Below are 14,715 nucleotides of genomic sequence, written 5' to 3' on the forward strand. Positions count from 1 at the left end.
AGCTTAAATTAGTTCACTCTTTGATTTCCCTTTGCAGTTCCTGGCAGGAAGCTGCACATATGGTACCTTTCTTCCTGGCTGATGATCTCTGGCACAAGGCCACTGTATCAATATGTTGCTGAAAGTTATCCCAGGCACAGAGGGGAGTCCCAAGGACAGATGCGGTTTACCTATCTCCCAGTGATAAAGGAGAAATCTGCTTCAAGAGAGCAATAAACCCCCCTGGCTCTTTCTTTCACCTTCCCCCCTAAATACCAGTCTGAAATTTCTCCTCTGCAGACAGGCCCTGAAAACTGGGAAAGCAGCCATAAAGCAGAGTAGCTCAATTCTCATGCTGCTCCAATGACTGTTCCTTTAATATTTCCCTTCTTAATTTGTCAACATGACTTTGGGGCTGGCCTTCACCTGACAAACCTGGTTTGGAAACAGAACCATCCTTGAGTCATTTCAGCACAATACACGGCAGGAAGACTCTGGATTTTTTCAGTGATTTAGAACAGACACAATGAGCTAAATCCAGACCAGGTGAAAACCCAACAGAAGTCAGTGGCGTTGCATTAACTTATGCAAAGGCTGAGTTTGGCTGTGTTCGTATCAGCTATTCCAATTAATTCACCCCTAATCAAGAATGAATTAATGTTTAAATCTGAGCACAGGTCTCTATCTGCCTAGAGGGTTTTTTGTGCTGTGCTTTTCATTGGGGCGTTTGGCGCTGGAGACTGGAACAAACAAGGCAATGATGTGTACAAGTTAGGCATGTATTTCTTGCATGCTCATGTGCGCCTGGCTTGTGTAGGAATTGCGCTCTCAGTTCTTGCCTCTCGTCTAGGAAGCCCAAGAAAACGTTAATTGTCCCCCACAACAAGCACACATGCAGGAATCTCCAAACCACTCCCCCCCACACACACACACGCCAATGCCTGGCACAGAACCCTAATGTTGCTCCCTCCCTTCTGAGAGCCCCCTGGATTCAAGTCTCCTCTCCCACCAATTTCACAATGGTTTCAATGAGGTGCCCCCTGATTTACACTGGGGTCAGGGAGAGGAGCCCTCCAGGGAGCATGTCAGGGAGCCAGGACCCAACCCATCACAGCCTCAGTAAATCAAAGCCAACCCATTGGCCTGAGTCTGGAAGGGAAGTGGAACCACTGGGGGCCATGCATTCCCTGCAGCTAATGTGACCAGAGGGAGTGCACCAGGGGCCAACAGCACCCCGGGGTGTCTCCAATTGAGACATCACCCAGGCAGGGCTCACTTTGGCCAGATCTGGAGCCTAAAGAGAACTCCGCAAAGACCTAGCCGGGGCCCATTTGGTCAGCCATGCCTACTAGGCCTGCAGAAGCAGTTTGGGAAGGAGAGAGCCAATATCACCACCATATTGTGAGCAGAGGGGACAGGCCCTCATTGCCACGCTGGTCCAGTGGCTAAGGTGATAAGACTCAGGAGACCCAGGTTCAACTCCCTACTCTGCCTCAGACTTCCTGTATAACCCTGGGCAAGTTACTTAGCCTCTATGCCTCGGTTTCCCCATCTATAAACACAGGCCAGATTGCAAAGTGCTTTCACATCTACAGATGAGAAGTGCTGCAGGGGAGTCAGGGATCCTTCTCCAACCAAGCAGCTTTGCCTCCCGCTGGCTGGCTAGGACTTGACCTCAAGTAGCTGGTGCTCCCAACGCTGGCCAGGCACTGGGAGAGCCAGCTTGCCAGCGGGGTCTGAAGTGCTGAATGATGCTGAAGGTGACTTGGATAGGGATCACAGCCTCTCTCAGGCCAGTACAGTTGCTTTTGTTGTTCTGTTTCCAGGCTGAAAAAGTGAGCCACCAATTTGTTTTTCTTTGAAAAATTAGAGCTGAAAGCAGCCCTGGACGGAGTTTGTGACTAGTCCTATAAAGTGCAGTATTGCTCAGAACCAGCAGACTAAGGGCATTGTCTCCTCAGCCTTCACAGGGAGCAATGTGGCTGTTGACAGCAGGGCCGGTGTGCAATGCCTGGCTGCAGCGATCAGACTGGTGCCATCGCTGAGGGCAGTGGGCAGCTTGCAGAGCCCTTATAGCAAAGCAAAGTGGCTCTGGCCTTTGTCCCTTCTCTCTAGCATGGGGCTCCTCCGGTGCTAACCCAGGCGGCACCCAAAGGGATGATTTGCAAGGGCACAAAGGGCAGTTTAACGCCTGTTGACGCTCAGTGGGACTGGAGCATCTAACTGCCCTTTGTACCGTTGACCCCTCCCCTTAAAGGACCTTCACTGGCACATCCAAGCCCTGGCTATTAGGAATCCATTTCTCAAGCTACCTGGTCGCAAGAACCATGACCCCAGTTGTGCTTCTTCCTTTAATCGCTCCCTTCCCACCCCCAGCTGGGGTTATTGCACCATTTTCTCCCCTGGGTACAATGTGCGTTGCATGGATGTGGACACTCGGACTATACCCACATCCACTGGCATTCAGTGAAGGCAAATGCTGCTCTTTTTTATAGTAGGCCTCTCTTTTCTGTGCTGGAGTCCCATCTCACATGGAACACCCTTGGAAGTCAGTGGCCCAAATTCTCCTTGCCTTACTGAAACAGATTAACCTATTGACTGCAAAAGGGCTACTCGCATCAGGAAGACTAGGAGTAAGTTGGCCGTTTTCTGCATATAATTCTTGCCTATTCACTGCTGGTTAAATTTACCCCTGTGCAACAGCTCAGCACCCAAACTGATCTCCCACTTCTGGTCTGAACGGGGACAGAAGTGGCAGCGAGGCCTTGGTGAATTTCATCATTCCTGGGCAGGTAGTTAGGTTCACAGATTCACAGGGGCAGATCCCCCACTGGTGACATTGACTTCACTGGAGCTGTGACAGTCTACACCAGCTGAGGTGTAGAAGACATTGATAGAAGACATTGTTATGTCATATCCTCTGACCACCTGCATAATGCAGGCCAGAGAACCTCACCTACTGTTGTCTCCATGAAGCCCATCAATTCTCTCTGAGCTAGAGCATAGCCCAAGCTTGACGTTTCAGCTGAGTTCATAACTGTACTCCCAACTTAAAATGCTAGAAGAAAAGCTCCTGTTTCTCCTCATTTAATGTCTGCTGAAAACTTTCTGCCCTTGGCCTTTCTCACAATTGCCTTGCCTACTTCCTCACTTGCTTCCTCTAAAATGGGACCCCTTCTAAACTAAACTCCTGCTCTCCTCACTTTACCCTCCAGTCCCTCCCGCCTCCCAGGGGTTCCAGCGGCACTCGTTCACTCAGCGCACAGCCTTGAAACTTAGGACTTACGCTGGGAGGTTGCTGCTCATGCATCATAATCAGGAAATCTTTAGTAACCTGGTACAGCCGAAGAGCCTGGCAGCTACAAACTACACTGGACACAAGCTCTTGGAGAGCCTCTGTACTGCAGACAAGTCTGTTCAGAATGACAATAAGGGAGCAAGGAGAAAAGAGGAACATTGATTTTCTACAGCTCTCGCTTTGCCAGCGTTAGGGCTTCAATGAGGGAACATTGTGAATACACGAGAGGGGTTGAAAGGCATCTGGAAAATTACATAAAATATGTAAACTTCAGGGTCCCCATCCAGCCATGCTCTTAAGCATATGCTTAATATTAAGCAGGTGAATAATCAAGTTGACTACTCACCTGCTGAAAGGTAAGCACATGCTAAGCACAGGGATTACCTGGATCAGGGCCTCAAGGCATATTTTCCTCCTGTGTTTAAGGGGTCCAGTGAGAAAAAAACAAGGCTCTGTTCTGAGCTTGATTTGCACATATACCCCCTGAGACTGGATCTGTTAACCTTGCTTATGCCAGGACAGCTGTACAGTCTATGCACCAGCTTGCATTGTCACATTACATGAAACCCATCTTTGTTTTTAAAAATTAAACCAAAACTTCTCCTGGCAACCAATAGCTGACAAGGTTTCTTTCTGGTCAGAAATGGTTGTTTTCTCACGCAAGGTCTTCTCCAGCATCTATCAAAGTCAATGGAAAGGTGCCCACGCACGGCAGCAGGAGTTGATTGGGGGCCTTAGACAACAAAGGCAGATTTTTAATGGCACAAGTGACTGGCTCTTTTTCAAAGTCAGTGGGAATTGGTCACCTCACTCTACCGGTGCCTTTGCAAATCTCCCCCCAGGGCAGCAAGGCAGGAAACAGATACTTCTGCTTGGGGCCAAGGAAGCCACATGGTGAGAGTTTTAGAATGTGTACTGCCCTCTCTCTACTGGCCAAAATATGTATCCATAATACAGTGTACGTCACCGTCTGCTCCTATTCAGCAGTTGCTCTTATGGCTAATCAGGCAAAGGGCTGTGTTCTTAAGTCGAATATCTGCAACTCAGATCTGCCCAAAGTGCTGTGTGGACTCACTGGCCTGCTGGTGATTGTTTAGAGGGGAGGTAACAGGTGAAGAAGTGCTTTGCATCCTTCAGGCCCAATCCTGTGGTCCTGAAGAGGGTGAGGATTTGGCACTTTCTTGGAACTGAATTAGGAAAGGGTTTATGGGTTTGGGGAAGGGAAGTGGTTTCATTGTTAATCAGGTTTGGTGTCATTTCTTCTGAGGAAATCTAGCTCCTTGCAGCCCAGAGATCAAAAGACTCAAAGTGCTGCAAATTGCTTTATGAGGCTCCTATCAATGTGCTATCCAAGGGCTGCTGGGGCTCTTGCCCTGGCTGTTACAGCCCATCTGCTGGTGCTGTGAAGATGATCATTCTTATGCGATGAGAAATCAAGCAAATTTTATAACAACAACAACAAATTCTTCTAGTCACCACATCCTCACAAGCCCATGCAATTAGAAGCTAATGTTTTGGGAAGTGCTAAATATAGGGCCTTGGTCTTCACATCCTTAAGAAAACAAATGGCAGCTGTGGGTATCTCACTGCTGAAATACCAGCCTCTTTATTATGCTAAAAGAACATGGAAAACAAAAGTGCGGTTACTTGTTAGCTACCAGGTTCCAAGCACTAATTAAAAGGCCTTTCTACTGCTCATTGAAAATATTAGCTGCTTTATTTTCTGTAAATAGCCATCTATGGAAGCAGAGGTACCTACAAGCAGATGCCTTGTGCAAACAGCTAATTGTAAACAACAATTTAGCTTACAAAGAAACCTGCTTTTCTCTCAGCTTTTCTGGGCCACCTATTTCAGTCCTAGTGCTGTTGCTTTTGCACTTTCTTCCCCGGGTAGAAGCTAGACCTTCTTATGCTACATTCACGCAGTGCAGTTTGCATTTTCAGAATTCTCTGTCACTGACTTTTAACTCCTTCGGGCTTCCTCTATAACCAAGGCCATTGCTGGAGGAAGTCACTTCCTGCTAGCAGCATTGCAGTGATTCCAGCAAGATTAAATAATAAGCCACATTTTTCCTGTTGTAGTAGCAAACCACACCAGGAGGCGAGGGAGACTGTTGTATCATTCAGCAGTGATCACTGCAGGAATGGAACCAGGGGCTGCACTGACAGGTCTCTAGTGAGCCCGGCCTAGTTCGCCTTGGCTTGGTTGCAGGGACAGTGACCTTTAAGGAGCCGGGGGGGGGCTTGTAAGAGCTCCATGACTGTTGCAGTTGGCTCTGTAATGTTTGTGCTGTGGGCACTTTCCAGAGGAGACACAACAGCCCAGATGCCCAGGGCAATGGTGTAATTACTGGCAGGTACCCTGTGGGCACTGGTCAGCCATTGGCATCTACAAATGTAGGAGTTCTTTGCATTGCATCAAAGCCATCTGGTGCAAAGAGCAGACACTAGTCTCAACGCAGCCCTCTGCATGGGGCAATGTCACACAGTGCTCTGGCAAAGTTCAGGTTCCTTCCCTTGAAAATGTGGCCCTGTTATTTAAAGGCCCCTGGGGTGCAGCTTCAGGTTACAGCAGGTTTGCCCGAACCAATGCAATGGCACTTCATCCCGGGGCAGATCCTGTCACAACGTGATGAAAGCTTTCTGTAGGCAGGGCTGTAGAAGAGGAGGGATGTGCATGGAGAGCAAAGGGGCTGGCTGAGACAGAACCTGTCCGAGAACATCCACCAAGCTCAGGCTAACCCCATGGAGGGAAGTCAAAGCACAGCGAGTTACTCTGGAAACGTAACAAAATGCACCTTCTGAAAGCAGGAGCTGACTGGGAGTGCAGTGATGAGATCATGTGCATTGCTTAGGGGTGATGTGCTATTCTGCCTACTAACTTCCAGTCACATTATCAAATTTGTCCTCTTCTGTCACTCAAATAATTAATAGCCTTAAAGTATAACACACTCCCATTCACCATACGGGCACCTCTCTGAAGCAGCTGTCCTCCTCTCCAAAATCTCAGCTTGCTTGCTTGGAGTCCATAGCTGTTCTGATGATGAAGAAAACCTTAGCCCTGGGTGCAACAGAGTCAGCTGGAACTCTCCCTGAGCACTACACATTCCTCCAGTTATCTCAGCAAGCGGGTAACTCAGATGCCCTGTGACCATACAGCCACAGAATCACAGAAGTGTAAGGCTGGAAGGGACCTCAAGATGTCATCTAGTCCAGTCCCCTGCATTGAGGCAGGAACAAGCAAATCTTTTTCATCCTGACAGATGTCTGTCTGTCTCTGTCATAAATATAAAGGGAAGAGTAAACACCTTTAAATCCTTCCTGGCCAGAGGAAAAACCCTTTCATCCGTAAAGGGTTAAGAAGCTAGGATAACCTCGCTGGCACCTGACCAAAATGACCAATGAGGAGACAAGATGCTTTCAAAGCTGGAGGGGGGGAGAAACAAAAGCTCTCTCTCTCTGTGTTGCCTTTGCTGGGACCAGAGCAGGAATGCAGGTCAGAACTCCTGTAAAGGGCTAATAAGCAATCTAGTTAGAGATGCGTTAGATTCTGTTTTGTTTAAATGGCTGATAAAATAAGCTGTGCTGAATGGAATGTATATTCCTGTTTTTGTGTCTTTTTGTAACTTAAGGTTTTGCCTAGAGGGATTCTCTATGTTTTGAATCTGATTACCCTGTAAGGTATTTACCATCCTGATTTTACAGAGGTGATTCTTTTACTTTTTCTTCAATTAAAATTCTTCTTTTAAGAACCTGATTGCTTTTTCATTGTTCTTAAGATCCAAGGGTTTGGGTCTGTGTTCACCTATGCAAATTGGTGAGGATTTTTATCAAGCCTTCCCCAGGAAAGGGGGTGTAGGGTTTGGGAGGATTTTTTTTGGGGGGGGGGAAGACGTTTCCAAGCGGGCTCTTTCCCTGTTATATATTTGTTAAACGCTTGGTGGTGGCAGCAATAAAGTCCAAGGGCAAAGGGTAAAATAGTTTGTACCTTGGGGAAGTTTTAACCTAAGCTGGTAAGAATAAGCTTAGGGGGGTTTTCATGCAGGTCCCCACATCTGTACCCTAGAGTTCAGAGTGGGGAAGGAACTTGGACATGAAAAACCCCTAAGCTGACCAATGAGGAGACAAGATACTTTCAAAGCTGGAATGGGGGAGAAACAAAAGCTCTCTCTGTGTTTTGCCTTTGTTTCTCCCCCTCTCCAGCTTTGAAAGTATCTTGTCTCCTCACTGGTCAGTTTGGTCAGGTGCCAGTGAGGTTATCCTAGCTTCTTAACCCTTTACAGGTGAAAGGGTTTTTCCTCTGGCCAGGAGGGATTTAAAGGTGTTTACCCTTCCCTTTATATTTATGACAGTCTCTAACCTGTTCTTAAAAACCTCCAGTGATGGGGATTCACAACCTCCCTTGGTTGTTCCAGAGCTTAACTGTCCTGACAGTTAGAAAGATTTTCCTAATATCTGATCTAAATCTCCCTTGCTGCAGATTAAGCCCATGACTTCTTGTTCCACCTTCAGTGGACCTGGAGAACAATTGACCACCCTCCTCTTTATAACAGGACTTAATGTATTTGAAGACTGTTATCCGGTTCCTCCTCAGTCTTCTTTTCTCAACACTAAACACGGCCAGTTCTTTTTAACCTTCCCTCACAGGTCAGGTTTTCTAAACCTTTGATCATTTTTGTTGCTCTCCTCTGGACTCTCTCCAATGTGTCCATATCATTCTTCAAGTGTGGTGCCCAGAACTGGACACAGTACCCAGCTGAGGTCTCACCAACGCTGAGTAACGCAGGACTATTCCTTCCTGTGTCTCACATTCAACACTCCTGTTAATACTCCCCAGAATGATATTAGCCTTTTTTGCAAATGCATCACATTGTTGACTCCTATTCAATTTGTGATTCATTCTAACCCCCAGGTCTTTTTCAGCAGTGCTATTCCGTCTAGCGAGGGAGTCCCCATTTTGTAGTTGTGTGTTTGATTTTTTTTCTTCCTAAGTATAGCACTTTGCACTTGTCTGTACTGAATTTCATCTTGTTGATTTCAGACCAATTCTCCAATTTGTCAAGGTCATTTTGGATTCAAATTCTGTCTTCCAAAGAGCTTTCAACCCCTCCCTGCTTGGTGTCATCCACAGATTTTATAAACACACTCTCCACTCCATTACCTAAGTATTGATGAAAATATTGAATAGTACCAGACCCAGGATGGACCCCCTAGAGATGCCTTCTCAGTCTGATAGTGAACCATTGATAACTACTCTTTGAGTAAAAAAAGAAAAACCAAGGAGTACTTATAGTACCTTAGAGACTAAGTCTCTCAACCAGTTTTTCACCCACCTCATAGTAGGCTCATCTAGACCACATTTCCCTTGTTTGCTCCTAAGAATCCCATGTGGGACTGTGTCAAAAGCCATACTAAAAATCAAGCTATGTCACCTCTACTGCTCCCCCTCCCCACCCACTAGGCCAGTAACCCTGTCAAAGAAGGAAATTAGATTGGTTTGGCATGACTAGTCTTGACAAATCCATGTTGGCTACTATTTATAGTCCTATTATCTAGGTGCTTATGATGATGATGGTGATGATCATTTAAAGGCCAGCGTCACTAACTATTTCATTCTTCGGGTAAGAAAAGAGAGGGAGGGTCACAGATGTGCACAACTGATGCTGAGTGCTGGCTCATTCGGAGCCACAGGTGGGTGGAGGTTGGTAGGTGCCACTGCTTATTCTCCCCCCAATTAAGGGGGAGCCCAGTGGCACTAGGGGGAGCAGCAGGATCCGATTCTGAACGTCTCCACAATCTACTGTCATTCTGATGACTCGCATGGGCGGAGCTTATTTTATGGGTGGGGCTTGGAAGAGTACCCCCGTGCCCTCCACCTTCTTCTTCCCCCAGTATGACCCCGATAATAGCAGCATAATTTAACAGTGCAGTAAATTCATGTTGGCACAAGGGTCCAGTTCCCGACTGAGGGTACGTCTAAAGCACTATGTACTCCAGGGTGCCGTGTAACTCACAATACCGCCCCCCCCGGCAGCTCTCCATGCAGGACAAGGACCAACTAAGAAGCACAGTGGGGTTCCATCGGGGAACGGGGAGGCAGGGGACCTGCGTTCTGCGACTGACTCAGCCAGCAGCTCCCTGTGGCGGATCACCTGGGCGTCCCCCCGCTGTGAAGTGGGGATAGCGCTTTCCAGGCTCGGTGCAGCACTTCGAGCGACTCAGGCCCTGTCAGTGCAGGACAGGGACCGTGCTAATCAGCCCAGACGGGAGGTGTCCGCATTGCGCGGGTGGCCTGGGAGCCTTGGTGCGGCGCCTTCGCGCATCGAGCGCCAGGCCAGGGCAAAGCTCCCAGGGTGGTGTCTGTCTGCCCTTCAGGTGAAGAGTGTGAACCTGTCAGAGGGCGAGGTGCTCGCCATTCGTGGAGTGGGCGATGACAGCTTGGTGGTCTTAGCCAATCAGACGCTTCTGGTGGAGGGGCAGGTGATTCGCAGCCCCACCAACTCCATTTCCGTTTACTTCCGGACGTTCCGAGACGATGTGGTCGGGACTTTTCAGCTTCATTACCAGGGTAGGTGTTTATTAGCCAAACCCAGCCAGCCCCTCCCTAGCCCTGGGGCGGAGAACCCAGCGGGGGGCCTCGCCCTCCAGGCCCCCCCGGCACAACCAGGCCAGCAGCATGGTCGAGTGGCTGGGGCAGTGGGCTGCAACCCAGGAGACTTGGGTTTTATTCCTGACTCTCTCACTGATTTGCTGGGCGACCTTGGGCAAGCCACTTCACCTCTCCCGTGCCATGGGGCTGCTCCCACTGCAGTCGGGAGATGGGGGGAGGGGGGATCAGACCCTGGGTGTCCTCTTTGCAGAATCCTTTCAGAGCCCTGGATAAAGATGCTACGTGAGTGGGAATTGTTAGAAGACGAAATGTCCTTCCCCATCTACCGTGCCAATCCCTCTGGCACTGGCTCTGTATCCTGAATGGCTGTTGGGCCACAAGTGCAGTCATTACAAGCATGGGCAGAAGCACATTTGCTTGACATTTTTTGGTAGCTCTCAAGCTGAGGGTGAAACCAGGGACTGAGAGGTGAAATACCCCAGCCCCCGAGCTGCCTAAGGTCTCTGAATAAAACCGGTTTGTATCCATTGTAGCTGAACACAGTCTGCCCCCTGCACAAGCCATTGCCTGCTTAGGAGAGGAATAAATAATCAAACACTAACTGCAGGCTTCACTCCCAAGTTTTGCAGGGGCTTCTGCCCCTTGGGGGATGTGGCTCTGTTTTGTGGAACTGTGCTCAGAGGATCTGCTCCAGCAAAGCAGGTAGGCATGTAAGTAAACCCATTGTCCTCATGTTCTTAGAGTTAGGCTCATGCTTGACTGCTTTGCTGGATCAGGGCCAGAGTGAGCAGACGTCTCTATTCTCTGACACTTGCCGTACAGACACAGGTTACTTATTTATATGGACCTTGACAGGTCTAGCCTTTCTGGCACATTTCCAGCGATTTTATTTTCCCCTAGGCCCACTGCATCTGTTTCTGTTCTCATATTGAAGCCCATCCTACAGGGATACGTACAGAATATTTATTTTTCCCTTGAACAGCTACAGAAAAATAAACGACTACAAGTGAATTCTTGTTGGAAACAAGAATTAGAAAGGACGTCTAATTGAAAGAATGAACAGGTGAAAAGTAATCAATGGCACAAACACACAAGTCTCCAACAATGGTGTGTTTGGGCTAGTGTGACCAGGTTCCATTACCTCTTCAGCTTTCACCCACTCTTCTTATTGCAGAATTACTCAGAGAAGACAGTGGTGATGCTTAAAATCTCACTGTGTGTTTGTTCTAGTGTTCATGCTGAGCTGCAACTTTCCACGGAGACCTGACTTTGGAGATGTCACTGTAATGGATCTGCATTCTGGTGGAGTCGCCCATTTCCACTGTTACCTGGGATATGAACTCCAAGGCCCCAAAGTGCTTACATGCATCAATGCATCTAGACCTCACTGGAGCAGCCCAGAACCTGTCTGTTCGGGTACAGCAACTGATCATTAACACAGATGCTAAGACAAGCCTGACTCTAGAATAATTTAGTGTTAGAAGTTGAATGTGAGCCTGGGAGAGGGGGAAACTACCAAATTCTGCTCCCATTTACATCAGCAGGCATCCATGCAGTTCAGTGGAGTGACACTTCATGTGAGTAAAGCGTGAGGAACACAACATCAGTGGCTTCTGGCAGAGGTAGAATGCAAATCCCCTGGGAGACAATATATCTGCTCAGCTCTTCTCAAAAAGCTTTTCCTCCTGCCTCTACCACTCCTCGGCGTTAAGCTGCTTCCAGTTGTGTTCAGAGCCACCCAGCTTGTGTGTGAGAATCACTCATACAGAGCCCAGCCTCCCTCACTACCTTATACAGCCTCCTTCCTACATAATCCCACTCTCCCAGGCTTGCAGGGTTTCCCTGTCTCCACCATGCAGAGCTGCACACAGCTGCACATTTGCTGTGCAGGATGGGGCAGTTTCAGTTGACATTGGGTTCAGGTGACATTGGGGGTCAACCCCTCACTCCTAACTTTCCTTTCCCAAGTTAAATGAACCTAAAATGTCAAAGAGAAACCAGTGGAAAGCAGAGCATCCCCTGATCTGGGGTCAAACCCACGCAAAGCCACGAGCTTCACATGGTTTGAACCTGGATCTGCAATAAATCAACCTAATATCCTTCCAGCGCACTGTGCCACCCTGGGAAGGAAACGCAAAACCAGGGAAGATTTAAATGCTTTGGGGACTCATAACAAGAGTGGATTCTGCTCCGAGTTATACTGGTGTAAATCCACATCTTTGGAGTCAGTGGAGCCATTCCAGTTTACCCTGGTGCAGTTGAGAGCAGAACCTGCCCTGATTTGGCAGCCCATTTCTTGGTGAAGAGGCCCTTCCTTAGCACACACTCATTTGTCAGTACAGAGTGCATGGCCCGCTTTATTTGGCTGGGGCTGAAGCTCTGAGTGGCTGTGTGCTCCAGTCTCACTGTCTCTGTGATCTCCTTGCCAGCACCCTGCGGAGGGACAGTGCATAATGCCACCATTGGACGAGTTCTCTCGCCGAGCTACCCCGGGAACCGTAGCAACATGCACTGCGTGTGGACCATCGAAGCTCCCCAGGGCCAGAAGCTGCACCTGCACTTTGAGAGGCTTCTGCTGAGCGAAAAGGACAGGTGAGGGGCCCTGCAATGAGTCGCTCGTGGAACACAGGCATGCTGACCCGAGAGCCAGAATCTGAGCTGACCTGTGCAGAGAGGTTAGCTTTGCCATTGCTGCCAGGGTGACTGCCGGGGTTCAGGGGCGCCCCCACTCAGGTCTCAGCACGCTGCTCTTTCCACCCTATGCCATCAGCGTGAGGAAGACCTGGCAGCCTCCTGCCCCACCCAGAGGAGGCTCAAGGGTCTCGCAAGGGGTTTTCCTCAGGACTGACTGGGCAGTGTATTCCCTCACTCCAACCTGAGTGGGCCTTACCCCGCCACCTTTCAGACTGCGATCTACTGTCTCCAGGGCGTGCCGGGACCAGGGCACTTCCCGTCTCGTTATAGCGAGAGCCAGCGAGTTGGCTGGGGATTTCGATGGCCCTGGGTGGTGAAGTGTAATTCCCACACCAGGGGTTCAGGCGCCCTCCTCTTGCGAGTCTCATGTGCATGGGAGGGGGTAGGGAGCATCGCCCCTTTGGGGATTTCATCACAGGCCAGCATTCTCTAGGGCAGGAGTCTCCAGTGTGCAGGGGGGTCACAACCATCCTGCCCTGCACGTGTTGCTGAATGGGAAGGGTGCCCAACGAGATGGGAGGGCATCATGGGAGGAGGTGAGTCTTGCTGGCACAGAAGAGTCAAAGATCCCTTGTTCTCGGGCAGGACTCCCCCGAGTAACTTTTAAACAGAAAGTGATGGGAGGGGCAGGAGAGCTAATGGGCCCCGCTGCCCCAGATGGGAACTGGATCACCTGCAGATGGTCACGATAGTCCCTTCTGGCCTTAAACATCTACAGTTACCCCCACCCATTGTGTGACTTAGCATGTGGTTTGTGTAATGACACTGGGTCTCATAATCAGTAGCCCAATCCACAAACTGCCCCCTTGGGCTCCCAAAAAACCCCCACATGCCCATGGCTGCATCTCACCCACAAACACAAAGTGACAAATCACAGTCTGTTGGCATCCATAACACAGAGCACACATTTATGGGGCTGATGTTTGTGTTTAAGTGTCATTAAAAATTCAGTCTGGTAACAGGCAATAAAGCCAGTTTATGGCTTGTAGTAAAAGCAGAGAATAAAGCACCTGTTTACCACACGATAAAATAGACGTATCTGCTTTGTGAATTGGTGTTTGCATCATTTCTTTCAAACACTGCCCTCCGAATGCATGCCCGAACGGGCCCCTGCCTGGGTGAGGAACGACTGGCACGGCCCCTGCCATGCTGGCTTGTTGAGAATCCACAGTGCTGAAAGGCAGAGGCGTTACTTCCCCTGCTTCCCTATTTTTAGTGGCAAGTTAGAGGCCTTTTCACTCTGCCAGGGGCCTGGTGACGAGGAAGGAGCAGCTCCCTGTTCAGAAATGTCTCACGCTGTTGCCACATACACATTTCATCCTCTTCCTTCCTGGGCTTCCAGCTCCTCACCTGATCCTGGCCTGTGCTGGTAAATGAACAGGGGTCGGGGTGTGTGGAGTGAGCGATTACCAGCCTGTGCTCGCTCGGTCCCTGCCCAGACAGAAAGGTGGCCAGTGGAGGAGCCACTAGCCCTTTGCTGACATGCCGTGCCCTTTCTGAACAGAATGGTGGTGTACAGCGGAGAGACAAACCACTCAGCCGTCCTCTATGATTCCCTCCGGACAGAGAGCGTCCCCTTTGAAGGCGTGATCAGCGACGGTACCACCATCCGCGTTGACTTCATGGCGGATGAGGCGAGGGCCACCACAGCTTTCAACATTCGATTTGAAGGTGACTTCCCCCTTTAATTTTGGATCTGGCTGGTGGGTAGCAGCAGGCAGACACTCGCTAATGCTGCTTGTGCTCCGTGGAATCAGGCAATTAACAGAGGTACTGATTGCAATTACTCTAGCAGGGGTTACCCTTCGTAGCAATAGGAAGCTGATTGCCCCTGAACCAGGAGAATCCAACAGCCACCCCTCCCCTTGTCCCTGCCTTATTGGAGGCATCGATTGGTACCTGGTGCTGAGTCTGCCAGGCCTGCCAGCGGACTGGTAGTCAACTCGCTAATATCTCTAGACCAGCACAGACAGGCGACCATCTGCACATGAGGCTCCCACGAATTACAGAAGGCAAGTCGCGGCAGTTCCTCTCCCCTCCCAGCCTGGCTGCTGCAAATGTGACAACTGCATAAGCCCTGCTGGGAGGATTCACCTCCTGGCTGCGAACGTGTCACTGGTGATGCACAGTCGGC

At 49.5% G+C, this 14,715-nt stretch overlaps 1 protein-coding gene across 2 annotated transcripts in view; it reads left to right on the plus strand.

The window, feature by feature from the left end:
* SEZ6L (seizure related 6 homolog like) overlaps positions 1-14,715 on the plus strand; it is a 147,592-nt gene that overhangs the window by 98,855 nt on the left and 34,022 nt on the right. For both annotated transcript variants that reach the window (XM_084649065.1, XM_084649066.1), the window contains exons 4-7: positions 9,653-9,845; positions 11,118-11,303; positions 12,317-12,479; positions 14,086-14,252. In XM_084649065.1, coding sequence (XP_084505191.1) covers positions 9,653-9,845; positions 11,118-11,303; positions 12,317-12,479; positions 14,086-14,252 — 709 coding nt within the window. The remainder of the gene's footprint in view (positions 1-9,652; positions 9,846-11,117; positions 11,304-12,316; positions 12,480-14,085; positions 14,253-14,715) is intronic.

This window comes from Lepidochelys olivacea, assembly GCF_965140295.1.
Source record: "Lepidochelys olivacea isolate rLepOli2 genome assembly, chromosome: 15".
NCBI classification, from domain to species: domain Eukaryota; kingdom Metazoa; phylum Chordata; order Testudines; family Cheloniidae; genus Lepidochelys; species Lepidochelys olivacea.